This window comes from Pelophylax lessonae (genome assembly GCF_965119305.1).
Source record: "Pelophylax lessonae genome assembly, chromosome: 1".
Taxonomy (NCBI): Eukaryota; Metazoa; Chordata; class Amphibia; order Anura; family Ranidae; genus Pelophylax; species Pelophylax lessonae.
The window spans coordinates 289,394,957-289,417,363 of NC_138768.1; the positions used below are offsets into that span (position 1 = coordinate 289,394,957).

A 22,407-nucleotide genomic window follows, 5' to 3' on the forward strand; every position below is an offset into this window, starting at 1 on the left:
ATGGCCTCCGAGATAGGTGGATGAAAATGGGCACAAGTCCATTTATATCTGCCTGCCCATAGACCTGCATTAATCTTCTGATCAGGTCCACCTGAAAAACAGAAAGGTGACCTGATCTGAAAGAAGTAAAGTATTGACATTCAGTGCCAGTATCAGTTTATCCAGTGCCTAGGGCAAAGATGCCAAACTGCTCCCCCCCCCCTCTTTTTATGTGCACAGTTGATTATTTTCTGCTGCTTGAATTCCCCTTCCTAGTTGCCACCATTCTTGTCTCAGCATCACAGTGTAGCTCTGGATTCATCTATCGGGTTTCACTTAGCCCAGAAGTGAGCAGTGATGTTGTAAGACCTTCCTGTTGTGTTCTCTGCCTGGCCAGTCTCCTTGTGCTGACTGTGAATAGCCAGAGGCAATACAAAAGACAGAGCACAAGGAGCAAAACTAGAAAACACAGGGCCCCATAGGAGGGCCCACCAACAGAAAAAATAAAACCATTGTACAACAACCTAATTACCATTACAAGTAACATATTAACTCATATAGTAACTGTGAGCAATAATCAACATTATATTGTAATGTTCAGATTTTAATGAGGTGTTGTGGGGTGAGAATGCAGAGTGAGTCAAAGTACTCGCTCTGCATATATGAGACCATGGCAGGACAACAATACTTTCCTTCCTGATTGGTCAGTTACGCATTACCTGTTGATTAGTCAGTTAGGAGAAATAAACAAATTGGACAGTTCTTGATACACTTACCTGTAATTGGTTTAAAAGATCATATTCTGCCACCTTGAAACAGAGCGGTCCCCTATAAAAATAGGCAAATTCCGTTAGAAGGATTCAGTCAGCAGGAGCAGAGCAAGAAATTTGTTGTTCTTCTTATTTGTCATGGGGTTGCTGCTGCGGAAGCTGATGGAAAGAGCCGGCGGTGCTGATGGTGAAGCGTGGATGGCGAAGTGCCTCTTGATTCCACTGGAGGATTTGGTTCCACTGCAGCCCCGTCCGCCATCTTCGTCGCCGGCTGTTGATGCTGTTCCGGTTGACCTTCCTTCGGACGAAACTTCCGTTCTTCGCTGCCATCATGTTACAGCGCTGGCAGTACGTGACCCCAGTGACGATTTCCGGAAACGTCATTTCGAGTCATCAAGAAGTTTCGGTCATGATGGCAGTCGTCTGCGAAGGGTGTCCAAGCGTCCAGGAAGATATAATTCGGCACTGGCTCCTGCTCTGTCCAAGACTGGCCCTGCGAAAAAGGGGAGATTTATTAAAGGTACTGTTAGTGCCAGACCTCCGGTGCCCCTTCCAGATACTTTTATCTCTTTTATACAGGACGACGAAGCGGTGGTATTTTAGGTGAACGACATCCTGACTTGTGTAGTGGTCTTTTCCAACACTAGTGTTGGAAGCCTATAATATATTTTCCTGGTATGGGTTGGTTTGCCTATGACGAATCTTTTCGTCAAAAGCTGTCTATACACAAATCTCTCACTTGGGGTGTGAAAGATGTTGGCATTTGGCTTAATTTATTGTTGCCACAAAGACCTCTTAACTTCCAGAAGCCTCCTACTTTTGGGCAACATCGTAAAGGGGTGTGTTTTGGGTTTAATGATGGCCAGTGTAAGTGGCCTCTTACCTGTAAATTCAAACACGAGTGTTCCCATTGTGCTGGCACTCACCCCGCAGCCAAATGTTTTAAGAAGGGTAATTCTTTAACAGGTCATTCTTCTAAGGAACAGCTTTTTCTCAAGAGCGGAAACTCGGGTGAAATTGGAAAAAATGCTTCCTTGGTTACAGGCTTACCCAAACAGGGAGGCAGCTGAGGCTCTTTTTCATGGTTTTCATATTGGATTTGATTTACCTACTTTTTCTGGTGTTGGTTGTGTTGTTAGGTCTAATCTGCCTTCTGTTGCTGCATTTCCAGATATAGTTAAGGCCCGTACACACGTACCGATCGTCGGCATACAAACGTCGGTGGACGAAGGATCTGCCGATTGTACGCGTGTTAGTATGGTGCCTCCGACAGATGTCTGCGCACAATCCGCGGACAAAAGTCTTTCGTGCAAACATGAAAATATTTGTATGCCGACACCAGAACGGACGATTGTTCGCCTGTCAGTACACAATTCGGCCGACAGACCGCAGATTTGCAAGACTGGGCATGCTCAGAAAATAGAAAACACAGGGAAAGTTAACCATTACATGACATCACTTCTGCAGTCGGCGGACAAAATTCTTGTGCTGTCCTTGTGCTGTCTTTGCACTTTTCAGCAGACACCGACATCCCGGGGAGAAAAGAGGAACATTTGTAAGCCGACCATCGGTACGTGTGTACGGGGCTTTAGATCTAAAATTTTGAAAGAGATTGATAAAGGTAGGGTTACAGGCCCTTTTTCCAGTCCTCCTTTTATGAATTTCAGGATTTCCCCCCTGGACATCATAAAGAGCCGGGTGATTTTCGTTTGATTCACCACCTTTCCTACCCAGAGGGTTTGTTGTTGAATGACTATATTGACCCTTCTCTGTGTTCTGTATCCTATTGCAACTTTTGAGGATGCTTTGCAGAAGATCAGAGGTGTGGGTACTGCGGCCCTGATTGCTAAAGCTGACATTAAGTCAGCTTTTAGATTGCTACCTATTAATCCGGCAGCTTTTAATTCATTAGGTTGTGTTTTTGAGGATAAGTTATTTTTTGATAAATGCCTGCCCATGGGCTGTTCAGTTTCATGTTCTTATTTTGAGTTGTTTTCAAGCTTTTTAGAATGAGTAGTATCCCCTAAAACTGGTTCTAACGGTATTTTACATTACCTTGATGACTTTTTGTTTATTGGTGGGCCTGATTCTTTGGAATGTTTATTTCTGTTAACAGAATTTCAGATTGTATGCCAAGCATTTGGTGTCCCTTTGGCTGTTTGCCCGACGACTTGTTTGGAATTCCTTGGCATACAGATTGACACGGTTGCCATGGAATTTAGGTTACCTTTTGAAAAAATTGTTAAGATGAGGTGGCTTTTACGGTCTCTTTTGAGTAAAGATCGGGTTTGCTTGAAAGTTGTGCAATCTTTATTAGGTTTAAATTTTGCTACTAGAGTTATGCTCATAAGCAGGGCTTTCATAAAACCTTTATACCGGGCTATTGCGGTTATGTCTCCTTCCAGTTTCATTTTTTTATCTTCTGATATTAAGGAGGATTTACTAGTCTAGTTTAAATTTTTTACTTTCAAAAATTTTATTGAATAAAATGAAAGCAATACAAACTGTCAAATGCAACCAGTGGCAATCAACAATGAGACAAAAGATCGATCTGAACAATGCATAACAACAATGAACTACACAGAAGAGCATTTACTGGCCAACTAAGAAAGACGACTAAAGAAAAGGCCTATTACGTGTGCTCATAAACCGGAACCAGTAATGGAGAGACTTCCCCAGATCCCCCCGGGAGCCAAGCGGAATCTTGTGGGGAGAAGGGGTGAACATACAGCAAATCGGTGAGGGAAACCCCGGCCCCAAGCACCCAGGAGGGTTGCGACACATTTGGGGACCAGGCCTCTCACCAATACATAACAGGGTTCTCAGCAGAAGAAACCCTGAGCAGGTACGGAGGCAGGTGCAATGGGAAAAGGCTCCACAAGGAGGAGTGGGGGAAGCCCCAATCCTAAAAGCAATAAGTAAAGAAAATAAAATAAAATACAAAAATCAGACGAAATGAGTAGAAAGATAGGGGTATGAGAGACAGAAGGACGAAGGGGCAAGTAATCAGGATGAGGATGAAGGAAGGGAGGGAGAGTCACCGGGGGTACAGCAGGTGTGGTAGGGAAGTCAGGGAAGTCTACAAGCTTATATGCAGGTATTGAGCCCATGGATCCCAAACAGCTTCATACTTAGCTAATCGGTCCTGGAAGATTGCCACCATTTTTTCCTGGGCCATGATCCAAGAGATCTTCCGTTTAGCAGCGTTAAGGGAGACCGAAGGTTGTTTCCAGGACTTTGCCAAAGTGAACTTCGCGCCCAGGAGCATAAAAAACAGTAGGGTGGACAAGCTTTTAGGATACGTCCATGGGAAGTCATGGAGGAAGGTGACATGAGGTGTTTGGGGGACCTGTAGGTTCGTGACTTGTCGAAGCAGGTGAAAAAATTTATTCCAAAAGGAACGGATTCTAGGGCATGTCCACCAAACATGAATGAAGGACCCCTGGAGTTCACAACCCCTGAAACACAAGGGTGATGTGCCAGGGAACATAAGTGCCAGACGGGTCGGTACCAAATACCACCGAGTCAAAATTTTTACGTTTGCCTCAATGAGAGTCATGTTAATGACGCCTTTGAAGGATCTATGAAAAATACGGTGCCATTCGTCTAGCGAGTAAGCTGTCTGTAAATCACTTTCCCATTTGAGAGCATAAACTGGCTTATCTAAGGGGTCCATCAGGGCTGCGTATATGGTTGATATGTCCCCCCTCAGCTCCGATGATTCAGAACACCACCGCTCGTAGGATATCAATCTTGGAGGTACCTGTTTGTCTGACCACATTGCATGCAGAAAATGGGAAATTTGAAAAAAACGGAACTTTTCGGACGCCGGCATCTCAAGTTTGTTAATGCAATGGGAAAGGGAGAGTGGGCCGGAGGGCGATAGGAAATGTCCTATGCGGTACAGACCTTTGTTTGTCCACCAGTGAAAAGCTTTGACGTCATGCCCGGGCAAGAATTGGGGATGATGGAATAAATGAGTTAACGGCCTCATGGGTGAGACCAGATTAGGGAGTCGATAGAGCTGTCTACATAGGCTGATAGAGTGCGATAGGGTGGGTGCTAAGATCGCAGGTTGTAGCCTAGGTGGGCACCAGGCGACATAGTCCAGTGTGTAAGTAGGTATAGCCTGCCTCTCAATGTGAATCCAGTCGGGTTTCGGACCGGGTATAGATCACAGAAAACTGGGCAAGCTGAGCTGCCTGATAATATTTCCACAGATTGGGCAAGGCCAATCCGCCTTGTGTCCTTTGTCGGAACAGTACAGAGCGTGAGCATCGGTAACCCTTCTTGCCCCAAACAAATTTCACTACACTGGATTGTAAGGCGTTCAGATGACTTTTACGAAGGGGGATGGGAAGGGAACGAAAGAAATACAGCAGCCTCGGTAGCAGGGTCATTTTGACCGAGTTTATCCTGCCCAGCCAGGAGAGGTTGTGGAAATCCCAGCATGACATGTCAGCCTTCAACTTTCTGAACAAAGGGGGATAATTAGTCTGGTACAAAGTGGCGATGGACCGGGTAAGGTGCACTCCCAAGTAGGGGAGCGAGGAATGACACCAGAGAAATGGAAAGGAAGGTTTTAGGGCCTCGAGAGTAGGTATGGGAACCGTGATCTTGAGAGCCCTGGATTTGGAGAAATTAACGGTGAGGCCAGAGGCAAGAGAGAATGCCTGGAGCAAGCGCAGGACGGAAGGGAGCGAAACCACAGGGGACGTCAGGAAGAGTAGGACATCATCTGCAAAAAGAGCGCATTTGTGCTCCGTCGGACCACAGCAAACGCCATGAATGTCCGGGTGGTTGCGGATCGCAATCGCCAAGGATTCTATCGCAATCGCAAATATAAGGGGTGAAAGGGGGCAACCCTGTCGCGTGCCCCTCCTAATGGGGATAGAAGCAGAGTAGTGTCCCAGCAACCGGACCTGGGCAGAGGGTAGAGAGTAGAGGGCTCGCAAGATATTGAGGAATTTGGTGCCAAAACCCCACCTCTGGAGGGTCTCAAAGAGATAAGGCCAAGAGAGGGAGTCAAACGCTTTATGTAAGTCGAGAGAAAGGAGTAAAGTATCTAGGTGAGGGCCGCCATCCCATCTGGAGTTAGTCAAAGAGATAAGGTCTACAGCTCTCCTAATTTGGTCAGATCCCTGTCTCCCTGGAATAAAACCCGATTGGTCTTTGTGGACATATGTATTGATGAAGCTGGATAGCCTGTTAGCGAGGACCTTCGTCAATATTTTAAGGTCCATGTTAATGAGAGAGATAGGTCTGTAGTTGCTAACATCACTGTGGTCCTTGCCCGGTTTGGGGATGACCGAAATGTATGCTGAATTCAAGACCCTCTCAATAGGCTCCCCCTTTTGCAGCTCGTTGTAGAATCTACAGAGGTGAGGCGCTAAGTTAAGTCCGAAAGTTTTATAATAGAGCGAGGAGAATCCATCGGGCCCAGGGGTGGACCCCGCCTTCAAGTGCTTAATTACGAACAAGACTTCTGAATCGGAAATAGGGTCCTCCAAAATATCCCTATGCTCTCGACTGAGACATGGGAGTGAAAGCCCATCTAGGAAGGACCGCGTTTCCCGGGAGGGGGATCGGGATTGAAAATCATATAGTTTGGAATAAAAGGAATGAAAGGATTGCAAAGCCTGCTGGGGATTTTGGGAGAGTGTGCCCTGAGACGTTCTAATTTTGGGAATTGTGTGCGAACGCTGTCTGGGGGTCAATTTAACCGCGAGTCTGGGGCCAATTTTGTCGGTGGAAGCATAAAATTTTGCTCCCGACCAACGGAGTTGTTTCTCTGCCTCAGTCGTCAATGCAAGATTCAATTGAAGTCTGGAATCCTCCAGGCGAGCTTTTGAAGTCGGGGTAGAGTTCCGTTTGTGGTCCTTACTAAGCGCGAGAAAGTCAGATTCCAGTTTAAGGAGATCCGCTCGCCTCTGACGCTTAAGGTTGGTGGAAAGTTGAATCAGCTTCCCCCGGATAACCGCCTTGTGAGCAGCTCAGATAGTCTCGGGGGAGACTTCCGGGGTGACATTGGAAGAGAAGTACTCCTCAAGTGCTTTAGATATAATTGTGCAGTGAGTTGGATCGCTTAAGAGCGCCTCATTAAGACGCCACCGAAACATACCATTGAATACGGGAGAGCGGTTCAGCAATAAGACAACCATGGCATGGTCAGAGATAGGTGAGTCCTTAATGAAGGAAGTAAGCGTGTATGGGACCGCCCGCGTGGAAACAAAAATATGATCTATCCTTGATAGGAGGTTGTGTGGGACCGAGAAATGAGTGTAGTCTCTGGCGTGGGGATTATGTTCCCGCCAAATGTCCACCAACCCATCCGAGAAGAGTAGTTTAGCTATCCTGGTACTCAGCCAGGGAGGGCGGCAAAGAGAGGGGTTACCCGGGCGGGATTTGTCTAGACTTTGGTCCAAGGCTACATTAGAGTCCCCCCCCATGATTAATGTGCCTTCTGCCTGGGGAATGATGTTGGTGGCCAAGTGGCGAAAAAACAGATCTTGACGTTTATACGGGGCGTAATAAGATAGGAGAGAGTATTTTAATCCCCCCAGCAAGCCTATGAGCAACAAATATCTCCCCTCCTGATCCTCTATTTTCCGGGTAAGTTCAAAGTGAACATGGCGCCCAAAAAATATCGCAACACCTCTGGTTTTATCTGTAGCATTGGCCAAATAAAATTGAGGGTATTTAGGGTGAACAAACAAAGGTCTGTAAGATGCCGGGAAGTGAGTCTCCTGAGTGAATGCAATGTCAATGTGGTGAGAGTGGTACAGATTGAAAAGCTTACGTCTCTTCGACGGGGAATTAATCCCTTGGACATTGTGAGAAGCAATCTTCCAAGGACGGGAGGCGGTATTCGGTGTCATCATCGATTCAGTAGTACAAGAGGAGCTGAGGGTGGAGCAAAGCAACCAGTTCAGAGCCGTTCATGACGGGCAGCGAAGCTCAAACATGGCGACGGTCCTGGAAGACGTAATCCCTGTAGGGAAAAATTAGAGAGACCCCCGGTGACCTGAGTGGGGGGGAGAAGGGAAGGAAAGGGGAGAGAGAAGAAGAAACAAAATGAAAAGAGAAAACAAGAACACAAACTGTAACATTAGCCAACATTCATTGAGAGAAAAAATCCCCACCCAATTCAGGAGAGGTAGGCCAGATCCCACCAACCCCTGAAACCCGTAGATGACTTCGAGGAGCGAAGGCATCAGCTCCACTCTACGTGGGGAAAAAAGTCCCAGGAAGAGACGGAGCGAGGCGCAGCAGGAATCCCGCTGTGGCCAGACACCCCAAGGAAGAGGAGAAAGGCAAGAGATAAAAATACACGTTTCAGGAAAGTTTCAACAGCCAAAGTTTACCACCTGAAAGGTTCAATAGCCATTACTGACAATGGGGGCGTGACCCCCTACGGTGTAAGCAGAACAGTACAATTTATAGAAAAAAACAGTATTAGAAGATGTCCAACACCCTGTAGCAACAAAACAAAAACAATACCGACCAAAAAAAAAAAAAAGGGGGGGAGTTATATGTAAGGAGAGTCCATGTAGAAATGTAACCGTGGGGCCTAGCCCCTCATAGGCAAGAAAACAGGAGCGAGTCCTGCAAGGCAAAAAGTGGAGAGACAACCCGGATGTGGAGAATATCTAGGGAGGTTTAGCATCCTTGGCCCTCTTGAACTGCTGCTTCTGCCAGGCTGGAACCAGGGGGCTCTGAGGAGAAGGGCGTTTGGAGGAGCTGGAGCTTCTGTTAGGAGCGGAGGAGTTGGGGTCTTGAGTGATGAGGCCGAGCTTTAGGAGGAGCTGTTCGCCATCCGGAAGAGCCGAGAAGCTGTAGGTACGTTGTTGGTGCAGAAAAGTAAGACGGAAGGGAAAGGACCACCAATACTTGATTGCCTTCTGTTGCAAAACTTGAAGGAGTGGTTTGAGGGATCGCCTTTTCTGAATAGTAGTAGGCGATAAATCCGCGAATATTTGGATAGCGTGGCCTTGGATAGACAGATGATCGGAGCGGCGTGCAATCCTCATGACCGCCTCTTTTACTTTGTAAAAGTGTGGCTTAACGATAACGTCTCTTGGGGAACCGTCAGGGAGAGGGGCTCTCAGGGCTCTATGAGCTCTATCCAGTTCCAGGCGGTGAGGCGGTATGTCAGGAATCAAGTCTCGGATGAAGGCGGTAACAGCATCATCAATATCTTTAACACTTTCAGGTAATCCCCTGATCCTAAAATTATATCTCCTGGAGCGATTCTCAAGCTCATCAATTTTTGATAAAGCAGTGTCAAGTTGATCATGTAAATCCTGCATCCTGGCTGAGTTTTGGTTGACTTTAAGGACAGTCTGGTCCGATTTCAGTTCAATAGCCTCCAGTCTGGATCCCAGGTTCTGGAGATCCTTGTGGATGGCAGAAGTTATTTGGGAAGCATTCTGTGCCAGGCCCTGTGTGAGCATCTGAGAAAAGGTTGCCATAATATAGGAAAAATCCTGCTGCTGAGGAGGAGGGAGAGGCAGGGGGCCCTGTGACAGGAGCTGAATAGCAGGGTAGGCCGCAGCCGGGGACTGAGTTAGTTCCCCAAGGGTCCTCTCCAGGAGGGAGACTGTGGAGGCAGGGGACAGGATCTGGGGCAAGTCCAGGGGGGTGGTCGGGCAGTCATCCACTAACCTGTGTGGCGTGGTGGGTGTTGGAGCATCCGCTATGTCCCCCTGATCCTCCGGTCCCGCACTGTGAGGAGAAGCGGACGCCATATTGGGGCTGGCAGGGCGGGAGGCCTCCGAAAATAATTGCCGGGAGAGGTCCCTACGGACCTGGGAACCAGACATCGGGGGTCCCTGGAGGTGCCGCGGGTGTTCCGGAGCCGATCGGTGCCCGGAGGAGGCAGGTATGTGCCGGCGAGCGCTGCGGGGCTGTCTGTCAGCACACAGTGGGACGGAGCTCCCTGATCAAGCGGCCATACAGGGAGCTGCCACGCATGCGCCTCCGTCTGGTTTAAATTTTTAGAATTTTTTAATGGCTCTTCCATGTGGCAAGATCAATTTTGCTCTGAGTCCTTGTCTTTATACACTAATGCCTCTGGCGCACATGGGTACGGAGCTTTTTTGGATGGTCATTGGTCTGCTGATTCATGGCATCCTCTTTGGGTAGCTAAAGGTTTTACTAGTTGTATTGTTCTGTTGGAATTATTCCCTGTTGTAGTGGCATTTGAGTTGTGTGCCTTATATTGGTGGATTTTCATTTCGCCATATAGATTTAGAGGGTGGCTTACTTGGTTTTTATAGAACAGATGGGATTCATCTTTCAGATGTTGCTAATGACATCTTTAACTTGGATCTGCAGACTTGCATTGAGAAGGCCGCTGGCTTGGTGGTGGTGCCTTGCTCATAAATGTCTGAGCGGGGGGCGTGGCTAGGTCATGGCGGCCTGAAGACGTTTCCTCATGGTGCTCCCGCTTCCTAGCCTCCCTGATCGGCCTTAACCTAGCATTTACCGGCTGTCATGAGCTCTTACAAGCGGAGGAGGACTAAATCTGCCAAACCTGCCCCCCGGGCGACTTCCTCGGCTCCGATCCGCCCGTTTTTCCAAGGATCTCCGGCCCCGGGAACACGGGCGCCTGCACTGAGCCCACGTGGGGACTCCGCTCCGGCCGCTGCCTCATCATCGCCTCAAACACCCTCCACCCCAGCGCCTTCGCTTTCTGTGGCATCTCCGGCACCTCCTATGGCGTCCCAGTCATCTCTTACCGGGGACTCGGGGGAGGACAGAGACATTTGGGCCTTGCTGCGATCCCTCCCCACCAAAATGGACATGGAGGCCCTGGTGGCTCAGGTCACGGAGCAGCACCGGAGGGACTTCCAGGCCCTGTCGGGGGAGGTGGCCCGGGTGCAGGAGCGGGTGGCCTCTGGGGAGTCCGCTATTTGTGACCTGCAAACCCGGGTGACCCAGTTGGAGAGGACCCAGGCGGCTCATGCGGACATCCTGGCGGAACAACAACTTGCCATGGAGGACATCGAGAATCGGAGCCGTAGGAATAATCTGCGGCTCCGCGGCCTTCCCGAAGCCACAGGCCACGAGGACCTGCCAGAGACGGTCCGGGCCATACTTACCCGGATTCTCCCGCCGGAACCCCCGGTGGTGCTGGAGTTCGATAGGATCCATCGGGCTCTGGGCCCCAAGCCGCAGGATGCCGAGAGGCCCAGGGACGTGATCTGCCGCCTCCACCGTTACGCGGTCAAGGAGCAGGTGATGAGAGCCGCATGGTCGGGGGGCCCTTTGGACTTCGATGGGGCTACAATCCACATATTCCCGGATGTCTCGCCAGGGACCCTGATGCGCCGGGCGATGCTAAAGCCCCTTCTGGAACGGCTCCGTGGTCAAGACGCTACCTATCGCTGGGGCTTCCCTCTTCAGCTGGTGGTCCGCAGAAATGGATCGACCTTTGTCCTCCGTAGACACTCCGATCTTCAGGCCCTGTTCCGGTTTGCGGATCTGACTCCGATGACGATCCCGGACTGGCTGGCGAGGCTCCCGGAACGTGATGCTCGATCCCCTGGCGGGGGGCCGTCGCGGTCGGGTCACGCCGGCCGGCGCCATCAGCGGCATGCCCCCGGGCCGAGTTCCGCCGGCTCCTCCGCGGCTGCGCCTGAGGACTGAACTTGGACTTCCCTGGAACAGTGAGTAGCCTCCTGGCCCCCTCCCTTACTCCACACGATCTCCCCTCCGGCTCTCCCGCCCGAGCCACCCTGTGACTTCTGCCCGGCCCTGCCCGCTGTCTACATTGGCTCTGACTGCCCCCCTGTTAGTTCCTGTTGACTTATCCCGTGCTCCACTCCCCTGTCCTTGCAAGACGGATGCCTTGTCCCGCTGTCCTGGCTGCCCCCCTTTCTAAGGACTGGAACTACGGCCCCCGCCTTCCCTTGTATGGTGCAGTGTTCGATCCCTTTACTTTTGGCTCCGGGGGTGCCCTGCTGGAGAGAGTGTGAAAGTGGTGGCTGTTACCCCCTGCCGGACGGCTTGATGCTTATATGCTTATCTCTATGTCCTGTGTCAATGCATTGTTTATGCTGAGATTACTGCTGGGGTCTGTACAGGTCTGAAGCGGGCTCGGGATATACTAGTCGGTTAATACCCTGGTTTGCTTCCCGGCGGCGCTCTGGCCGGGCTTTGCCTATATCAGGCGCTGGCGCGGTCGGGGTGCTGCTTTCCTGTCAGTACTTGGTGGTGCGTTGTGCCGGGCTGGGGGGCTGTGGGGCCTTGGGTTTCCCGTCAGTTCCGGCATGGCACCACCTACTTGCCTTCTGTACCCCCTCCTCATGCCGCCTCCCCCTCCCCCCCTCCCTCCCCCCTCATTTCCCCCCTCCCCCTTCTCTCCCCCCCCTTTTCCTCTCTCTCCTCCCCTTTTTTCCCTCTTTCACCTTCCCTTCCCCCCCTCCCTCGCCTTTCCCCTCCCTTTTTCTCCATTTCCCCCCTGCCTCCCTCTCTCTCCCTCTTTTCCCCCCTCCCCTCTCTTCCCCACCTCCTTTTGCCCACTGCCCCCCCTCCCATTCCCCCTCCCTCCTCCTCCTTTCCCCCTCTCCCCCTATTTCCTCTCTCCTCCCTCCCCCCTCCTTTCCCCCTCCCCCCTCCCCCTCCCCGTTCCCCTCATTTCCCCCCCCTTTTCCCCCCCCCTTCTTTTTCCAGTGTATCCCCCCCCGGGTCTGGTGATATGGGTGAGGGATGGTGAGACGCCTCCTCCTCCTGTCTGCTGCTACTGATCCGGCGGGAGGAGCCCGGGCAGGGGAGCGGGCGCTGACTCTGGCGATTATTAACTGGAGTGCCCTGGGAATTGCTAATTTGGCACATGGCGGGCGGGGGAGGGAACTCCTCTTTAGTTGGGGGACTCTGGCTACTACACTGTGTTGCTGATTTTTATGTTTGGTTTGTTAATATTTTATTGCTGGTAACTATGCTATAATATACTGTTAGGATAATAGTTGGCTGGTCTGGGGGGCGTGGGAGCGGTCACCTGCTTCTCCCGGTTAGTGGCTCTCCTCGTTCCCCACATAGGGTGATCCCTGGATACCTGTCCATTGTCCCCTGCCTGCGGGGGTGGTGGACCGGGCCCTATTGTCCTTTGAGATTGAACTCTCTCTTGTGCTTCTGTGATGGTCTGGGAGGCCCATAAAAGTTATATGCGCGGGGTCTTGATTAAGCTCGGATCCCGGAGGAAGAAGGAAAGGAGTGCTCAAATGTCTGACCTCCTGGCGAAAATTGGAAACCTGGAGAGGGTCCACAAACGGTCCTAGGCAGTTGCTGCTCTTCAGGAGCTCATTGTTCTTCGTGATCAGCTCCGAGATCTGGTCCTCTTCCAATCCAAGGCCGCCCTAGCTAAGTGTCGCCGAGCTTTTTACGAGCACGGAGACAAATGTGGGAAGTTGCTGGCCAGGGCTCTGCGACAGCAGAGATCCAGGACGTTTATCCCGGAGATCTCCACGGCAGCGGGCCGTAAGGTCCATTCGACGACGGACATAGCGGAGGCTTTCCGTCTGTACTATTCCTCCCTGTACAGTCTGTCATCTGACCCCTCGCCGGCCTCACGGGACGTTGGGATCCGGGAGATTCGATCGTATCTCTCGGCCTCCGGCCTCCCCACCCTTTCTCCGGAGGCTGTGTTCCAGGCCCCCCTTCAGCCACTTGCAAAGTGGTCTGGAGGAATGTTTCTTCAAAGAGACTCACCAACAGGCATAAAGATCTGGCGTGGATGGCTGTCCAGGGGGGTTTGCCACTCAGGACATTTATGCATGCCAGAAACTTGTGCAGATACAGGCACTGCCCCTTTTGTATCATCCATGAGGAAACGTCTTTCCACGTTTTCTGGGAGTGCTCATTTGCACAGAACCTGTTGAGGGCCTTTGAACCTGAACTTAGAGACTTTGTTCCACAGACTGCCATCACACATTTTGCTGTGCTGAATGGACTTTTTCATGGAACATTTTCCCAGGAGGACATTGACAACGCCTGGCGGGTGTTGTGCTGCTTTAAGGACGCTTTATGGTGCGCCAGAAAGCGCCTTATCCACCAGCGGGAGAGGATGTCCATCGAGGACTGTCGCAGACTGGTTCACAGTCTGCTCAGAGACTATAACCTGATGGATCTCATGGAGGAAGAGGAGGTCTGAAGATTTCCCCTTCCCCCACTCTCCCTTGTGTGTCTTTGTCCATTCAATAAAGCTTCGGGCCTGTGATTTCATTCCCCCTCCCCCTACCCCCACTCTCCCACCCCCCATCACACCTGTTGCTTTTTTGAAATGTTTATTATTTGATATCGTTTAAGGAATGCAACGTATAGATAACGTATTTTTCAGTTTCATGCTTCTGGGGTATTGCGGCGTCATGCATGATGTGATGGCTCGGGTCATCCCTACTCCGCACAACACATCAGGCATCATACCGCAGAATGAATGTATGTGATTGAATGTATTTATTAGTATGACCGGAAATGTATTGTAATGTAGTGTATTTATGCGCTGCGTCGCAGTACAGGGGAGAATGTACCCCGACAAAAGTATTGTTTTTTGTATATCTTTTATGCAAATAAAGATTACATTTTCAACCAAAAAATCTGTGGGATTTAGTCTAACTAATGTCGATTCTGCGATTAGGAATTTGGTGGCACCCTCCACATGGAATTCTTGCTGCTCGGCTTGGTCTTTATGGGTTTCTTTAACACAAGACAGGGCTTTTCCTCTTGTTTATTTTTCAGAATCTCATATTTTAGCTTTTTTTTGAAGGTGTTACTGGACCTTGGTTATTCTTATTCCCATATTATGAAGCTCCTGGCTGGAATTTCTTTTTTTGTTAAGCTTCATAGTGGTCCTTCCTGTCTTCATTACTTTTCAGCCAAGACGGCTTTGAAGGGCTATAGAAAGGCACATGTGAATGTTTATAAGAGATTTGCAATATATTTGTCTCTTCTTAGGGATATTTGTGCAGCTACTGCTGCTGTGTGCTTTTCTGATTATGAGGCCCTGTTGTTCAGTAGCACTTTTTCTTTTTGTTATTTTGGAGCATTTTGCATTTCTGAACTTCTGGGCTCTAAGTTCAGTGCGGCTAATGGATTGGGATATGCTGATGTTTCCATTGTGCGTGATAGATTACGCATTTTCTTAAGGCGCTGTAAAACTGACCAATTGGGGCATGGACAGTGAATTTCCTTGGTTCGTTTTCATGATCTGAATATTTGCCCTATTGCTTTGGCTGAGAGATATATGGGTCTTCGGCCTTTACCGCTTCTTCAATTTTTTGTTCATATTGATGGCTCGCCACTGACTATTTTTCAGTTTGGCGCTGTTTTGAAAAAGTGCATGTCTTATTTGAATTTCAGCCATCTACCTATTTCCTCTCATTCTTTCAGAATAGGTGCTGCTACTACTGCTGCTGGTTATGGTTTTTCTAACTCCTCCATTAAAGCTATAGGAAGATAGCATTCTGATGCTTTCAAATCTTACATTAGACCAAAATTTTGCATTTGATTTCAGGTCCGTCTAGGACTATTTGGATAATTGGGCATTCCTACATTTTTTGGGCCCACAGAAGAGCGGAATTGAGGAACTATGGCGCAAATTTAGGAATTTCACAGTCCATTATTCAAACATTTTGGTATGGCAAGAAAGGTATGCGCTGGAGTGAATTGAGTTCTACCTTTCAGGAGCTTAGTCTTTGCTGGCCTCCTCCAGATGTTGTTATCCTTCATTTATTGATATTGTTTTAAGTGTTAAAACTGACTTATTGTTTTTTAGATCTATGTTTACAGATTGTGTGTTTGTTTTTTCTGAACTCATCCCCCAATTGGGTTGGTTTTCAGAAGAATATACATTTTTGGAAAAAAATAGAAAAAGGCTGAATAGAGCTGTTGCGAAATTCATGCCTTATATTGGTGGATTTTCATTCACCATATAGATTTAGAGGGTGGCTTACTTGGTTTTAATAGGACAGATGGGATTCATCTTTCAGATGTTGCTAATGACATCTTTAACTTGGATCTACAGACTTGCATTGAGAAGGCCGCTGGTTCGGTGGTGGTGCCTTGCTCATAAATGTCTGAGCAAGGCTTGTGGGAATGTTTGTTTTAAAGTTAAATATTTTGGGTAACTCGGGCTTTATGGCTGAGTTACATATTGTATATATATATATATATATATATATATATATATATATATAACAGTATGTGTTAATATTGGTTAGTTCGAGCTCTATGGCTGAACTAGGTTATATATTTATATATATGTAGTGTGTTAATTTTGAAGTAATAAATGGCCTCGGCCAATTATACCAATGGAAACCTGTGAGTCATTAGTGTAAATTATTTATTTATTAGTTTTACAAATGTATAAATTTATTGGGGTTCTGCCTATGGCACCATGAGAATGCAGAGTGAGTCAAAGTACTCGTTCTGCATATATGGGGCCATGGCAGGACAACAATACTGTCCTTCCTGATTGGTCGGTTAAGCATTACCTGTTGATTGGTCAGTTAGGAGAAATAAACTAATTGGACAGTTAGAGATGCACTTACCTGTAATTGGTTTAAAAGATCATATTCTGCCACCTTGAAACAGAGTGGTCCCCTATAAAAATTGGCAAATTCCGTTAGAAGGATTCAGTCAGCGGGAGCAGAGCAAGAAATTCGTCCCTCCCTCCCGCCCTGTTTTTTTTTTGCCAAAATTTTGTATCATTATTTGCTTTTACAAATGTTTGTTTTAAAGTTAAATATTTTTGGTAACTCGGGCTTTATGGCTGAGTTACATATTCTATATAAATAACAGTATGTGTTAATATTGGTTAGTTTGAGCTCTATGGCTGAACTAGGTTATATATTTATATATATGTAGTGTGTTAATTTTGAAGTAATAAATGGCCTTGGCCAATTATACCAATGCAAGCCTGTGAGTCATTAGTGTAAATGATTTATTTATTAATTTTACAAATGTATAAATTTATTGGGGTTCTGCCTATGGCACCATGAGAATGCAGAGTGAGTCAAAGTACCATAGGAGATGTACGGCAAAGCATACAGAATAAGGCATTGTAGAATAAGGAATGTGCAGTCCAACACACAAAATGGCATGGTGCAGAATATAGAATGTAAAGCACAGCGCACAAAAGAGTTTGGTGCAAAACAGAGAATATAAAGTGCAAAATACAGGATGAGGTGGTATGGAACAGGAATTGTACAGTACAGTGAACAGAATGAGATGTTGCAGATAGAGAATTTACAGCAAAAAAGCATAAAATGGGATAGTGAAGAATAGGGAAAATACACTGTAACGTACAGGATAAAGTGATGTGGAATAGGGAATGTACAGTGCAGCACACAGGATGCATTGGCATATAATAGAAAATGCACACAGCGTATAGTGCATATGTGAGCTTTGGTGCAGTTTATTACTTATTTGTGCACCCCAACACATGAATGCTCAGTGCATTGTTGTACACCACATTTAAAAAAAAAAAAAGTGCAGGACCTTTGTTTTTTGCATTGAGAGCCAGTTCAAAATGAGTAGGCTGCCTAGTGCAATGCACCTCAACACACAAAAACATGTGCATTAAGATGCACATTGTGGTATGACCCAGCCTACTGTATATAGGTAACTTCACTACACATTTAAAGAGACCCAGCATCGGTTTAGATCAAGTAGGTATTTTTTTTTTTATCAGATTCACTGGCAACTGAACTTATAAAGAAATTTGCCAATTTGCCAGTGAAAATTGCAACTCCCCACTGCCACTTTAGATTTTTTTGTCCATTTCCTCCACCTTAGAGCACTGAATGCAGACTCTGAATGAATAGGAGCACCATGGAGATCAGGAAATAATTTAACTTTAGGGAGGTCTCCCAGTACCTCCCTAGATAAGGAATGCCTATCCTTTTTTTGCCAAAGCGTATGAGGTCTGACAGGTGGGGATGTTGGGTGAAGAAGCAGCCAGCCCCACAGACACTAAGGAAACCACTACTGCACAGGAATATTATAGTAGGACTGAGTCTGGGATGCTGGGAGGCAGCAGGGGACCAGCCCTCAAAATCACAGAGAAGCACTGGCCCATTCTACCCTTGTAAGCAAAAGACAGCTTCCTGGCACTCACTGTTCCCCTTTTTTGAGCCTCAAGTGCCGCTCAACATGCAGCGCTCCAACCTCATGAAAACACCAAGCCCATGGCAGCTGCCCCTCCAGACTCCCCTCATTCTTGCCCTGCTCACAATTTACTCCATAGAAAGCTTTTACATTGCTACAGATTACAACACGCTCAACAGTGTATATCTGGATCTGAGAAATCTTTTCTCAATATACTCAAAGTCTCACATGTTTATTACTAGCAGGGACCAGACACACTCTATCACACTGCTCTACCTCTCTCAAGAATTACATAGTCTTCTTCTTTAACCATTCCACTTCAGTTTTTCTCTGCTCTGACTCTGTGTAATTTATTTTACATTTCATTTTTTCAGTTATTCCACTTTCTCTCCTAGACAGGAATTCTTAACATATCTGTTCAAGCATTTTACAACAGGTGAAATGCAAAACATAAAACCTTTAATTAAGCATAAAGGACTCCATATAGTCTTGCATCAAAGGGCCAAGATCTACATACATAATTAAATAAAAAACAAGTCTTTATTAAAGCAAGCTACTTTCTATAACAGATTACATCAGCTGGTGATTTGAGGGCATTCCTACATACTTTTAGAGGAACAAAATCATCATATACAGTACATACAGTATAACCACAAAAAGCTAATTTTTATTTGAACCCATAGTGTAATGGACTATTAGATTTTGAAGGTGGTGATCCCTTTGTGGTTTACTGCCATCCTGTCTATTTGATCCCAGAAGGTAAAAAAAAGAAATGCAAGATGGAAAAACTTATTTCTTGTATATAGCTGTTCACAGATCATACAAAGAGTGGCCATAGCAGAAACCTTATATTCTTGCCTACTACCAAAGAAATAATCAGGAGGACCCTAAGGAAGTTGATCAATTCAGGAGTTCCATATTGACTGTTTCAGGGTTAAAGAAAAGCATCAAACAGCTGTAGACCTACAATCTGGAGAGTGGCAAACCACACCATAAAAACAAAACCCACAGGTTGCTAAAGTTGACCTGTCACTTTACATTCCTCCCAAGCTTCCTATAAAAACAAACTACAGACACTTCTAGTTGCCTGCAGATTCCTTACATTGCTTTGGTGAGATTGGGTGTTCTAACTGGCAATCCTGGCACTCCTTGACAATTCCTGCTTTAGTCTTTTTTTGCTTCACTGACTCCAAAATCCTAATCTCCATGTGACCAGTAAGACCTGGGTTCTGGCCACTTGGGTGCTCATTAAAATATCTGTATTATCAGGCATCTGCGTTTTAATATTAATGTCATAATAGCACATATGTTGCATGTCAGGTGTACCTAAAGTATTTGAAATGCCACAAATAAGTTTAGGTTGCTTTGCTGCAAGCACTCTTGTAATTGGTGTATCTATGCACTTAATTTTCATCAGTAGATAACAGTCTTTATCAATAGATAACAGCCTAGTACACACTCACCTAGTGGGCTGAATGAAAAAAAAATTAAGTGCTCAGTAGGAGCCACTGTACTAACTCTGGAATGTTAGTACAGCAATCTCCCCCACTGAGCTATTGTGTTCTAGCAGGGGGACCCCCTCAGCCCCGCCAGAACACACTGGTCAGCGCTCTCAGCAATTGCCAGAGAACGCTAATTAGAAGCCAATTGGTAGACCTTTTTCAGTCATGCTGAACGGGCAGCTTCTGTCGGACCAGCTGCCATACACGCAGGTCAAATATTGGATGGGTTCTATTGAATCTGCCTATGATGCATGTTTACGACCCTTATGTATGTGCAGAAGCTGTTGAAGAGAAGACTGATTATTGGTAATATATAATTTATATCAGTGTTTCTCAACTTTGGTCCTCAGGGCACACTAACAGGCCAGGTTTGCAAGAAAACTGAAATACATCACAGGTGATATAATTTGCTGCTCAGTGATTGCAGTATTCTAGTCTGCATCTCCCCAAGGTAATACTTAAAACCTGGCCTGTTAGTGTGCCCTGAGGACCGGAGTTGAAAAACACTGATTTATATAATACATATTTTATTTGTTGCAGAATGTTCCTATTCCTGGAGTACCTGAGCTTTACAGGTGCTTAAGGACATTCTGATTATTCTGCACATCTGACAACCTCCTGCATCTGTAGGCATCCTAAGACTTAGAACAAAGTCAAAATGCAATTAATCAATAAAACAGATCACACATGAATACAGCACAATAGAAATGATAAGAACATAATTAGTGCAGGTATCCAGAAAACATAATTTGTAATCTATTGTGTAAAAGTACAGTTCAACTTACAGAGTTCCATGGTCTAGTCATTGTAACATACAGCACAGCATACAGTGTACAGCAGTCAGGAGTGTGTAGCTTACAGCATGGCTTACACATTGCTTTGCTCAGATATAGTCTACTGTATGAATGGTACACTACAGTGTACAAGGTACAGTAGTCAGAAGCACTTAAAGTACAGTGTTAAATCAGGAAAATGTAAAATATTGGCAATTAACAATGAGCCAAATGTACCTGCGTTCGGTTTTGAAGTGGGTTTGGAGAAGTTCAGTAGCCAAATTCAAACCCCACTGAAGTCAATCTTGGCTTACTGTTAAAAGCAGTAATAGACATTTTCCTGGATAATAGGAAAAGTATTGGAAAAGAACAAAATGGCATGGAGGGTTGGTCACTGCCCTGGGCAACATGTACCAAAGCAGATTTTTTTAAATTATGTTTTCTGGGGTGCAGTATTTTTATTATTGCTTAAATTGAGCCATTAAGAATGCAACATTTATTTAAATACCATGCCTGTGGCATTCTCTTAATCTGCCCATGAAGTGGCACAGCAGAAAAACTGACTTTAACTAAAAAATTCTGTTTACAAAATTTTACAGCTGGGGATTATTTTAATTTATACCAGACCCCTATCCTAGAGTAGGGTCTGACTTAGATGTTAATGGGGGAGCCACACCAAATAAAGTTGGCATGGGTTCCCTTTAAAAACACATACTAGACCCCTAGTCTTGATGAGGTAGTCTGGCTGGCCAGGAAAGAGGGGAGGAGGATGAGCGCATACCTCCTTCTGAGATATACCATGCCATATACCCTCAACATCATGAGGGTACTTTGCTAGGGGGGGGACCCTTGGCAAAGCTCCTTGTCCCCACATTGATGAGAGCAAGGGTCTCTTTCCATTAACCCTGGGACGATGGTTGTGAGGGTTTCTGGGTGGGGGGGTTAGTGAAATCTGAAATTCTCCTTTAATAGAAGGGGACCCCAAGACACTGGTCTCCCCTTATGTGAATGAGTGAAGGATATTCAGTTCCAAAAAATGTAAACAGTAAATAATGACACCAAAAGTTTTGGCCATTAATAAAACTTTGAGGCCTTTAGATTACAAGTAAAAACCTAAATAACATAAATCATTAATATTAGTTGACATGAAATCATTTATGAAAATGTTCATAAAATAATTTTACAATTTTGTAGCACTTAAAGAGTATGTAAACTCTCACAATGAAATCCTCTTATATTAGTCTTTTTTATTCAGTTAAATATACAGTACCATCAGAAAGCTTGACAACTACCAATGATCTTTGCCTGTGCTGCATTTTTATCACTTATATCTCTAAGGACAATATAACTTCTCCCCTCTATTTTATTGAGGGGGGGGGTTGCAGTCCAGTCCTAGGAAATAGGACCGGATTGCACTGATGCTTCCTCATAGATACTGGACTGCTGCTTTCTCATATATACAGTATTGTAAGTGTATATTTTCACCCTAGGTTGGGAAGTGTTGTTGGCAGAATCACTAAGTGAAAAATAAAGGGAAACAAATCCTGAAAAAAAGCAAACTAATGCAGTCACCACATCTATGGACTCGTAAGCTACCATATTTCATATTTTTGTTCATAGGTTTAAATATTCTTTAATATAATCTGAAATATATAAACAGAGACAGAATCAGTATTAAAATGAACACACCTTTAAACATGCCCGCAGAGACAACATTTGTACTGTATAACCAGGGACCTAAACAGAAAGCACCACAACACTGCTAAGAGGTCCAGATGCAATTTTACTCCAATAAAAGTCAAGAAGACAATTCATAGAGTATCCAACATGTTTCAGAAGTCCAAAAAAAAAAATGCTTCATCATGGTTTGATTGAAAATAATGTGAATAGACTAGAAATGAACTGGACCTTTCATGTTATGTTTAATGGTATTTCTTCTAGTGTGATTGCAAGCACATGCCGGTGGTTTGATTACAAGCACATGCAGGTGGTTTGGCAGTCAGTGTGAAACAAAATGCCCCAGAATTGATGTCAGTTATTACTTACTAGAGAAGATGCTCTATGAGTTTGTTACTAAGCCAGGAAACCTGCCACTGGTGCCAGGTCCCATCCCTGGGGATCCATGAAGGAAAAATAGTGCCAAATAAAGCAGTCCTAGACTGACACAGAGCATAAGTCGCTAGAAAATTCTGATACATTTGCTGCACTTTGTGTTTGACAAATTTTAAAGGTTTAGAAAATAAAGATGGCTTCTGGGATGATGATACTTCAGTGAAC

At 46.1% G+C, this 22,407-nt stretch overlaps 1 protein-coding gene across 1 annotated transcript in view; it reads right to left on the reverse strand.

The window, feature by feature from the left end:
• Positions 1-14,581: 14,581 nt before the first annotated feature.
• Positions 14,582-22,407, reverse strand: part of LOC309544336 (olfactory receptor 6B1-like) — a gene marked incomplete at both ends in the record, with an annotated part of 61,601 nt that continues 53,775 nt past the window's right edge. Inside the window, one exon of the mRNA XM_082243241.1 lies at positions 14,582-14,642. Coding sequence (XP_082099367.1) covers positions 14,582-14,642 — 61 coding nt within the window. The remainder of the gene's footprint in view (positions 14,643-22,407) is intronic.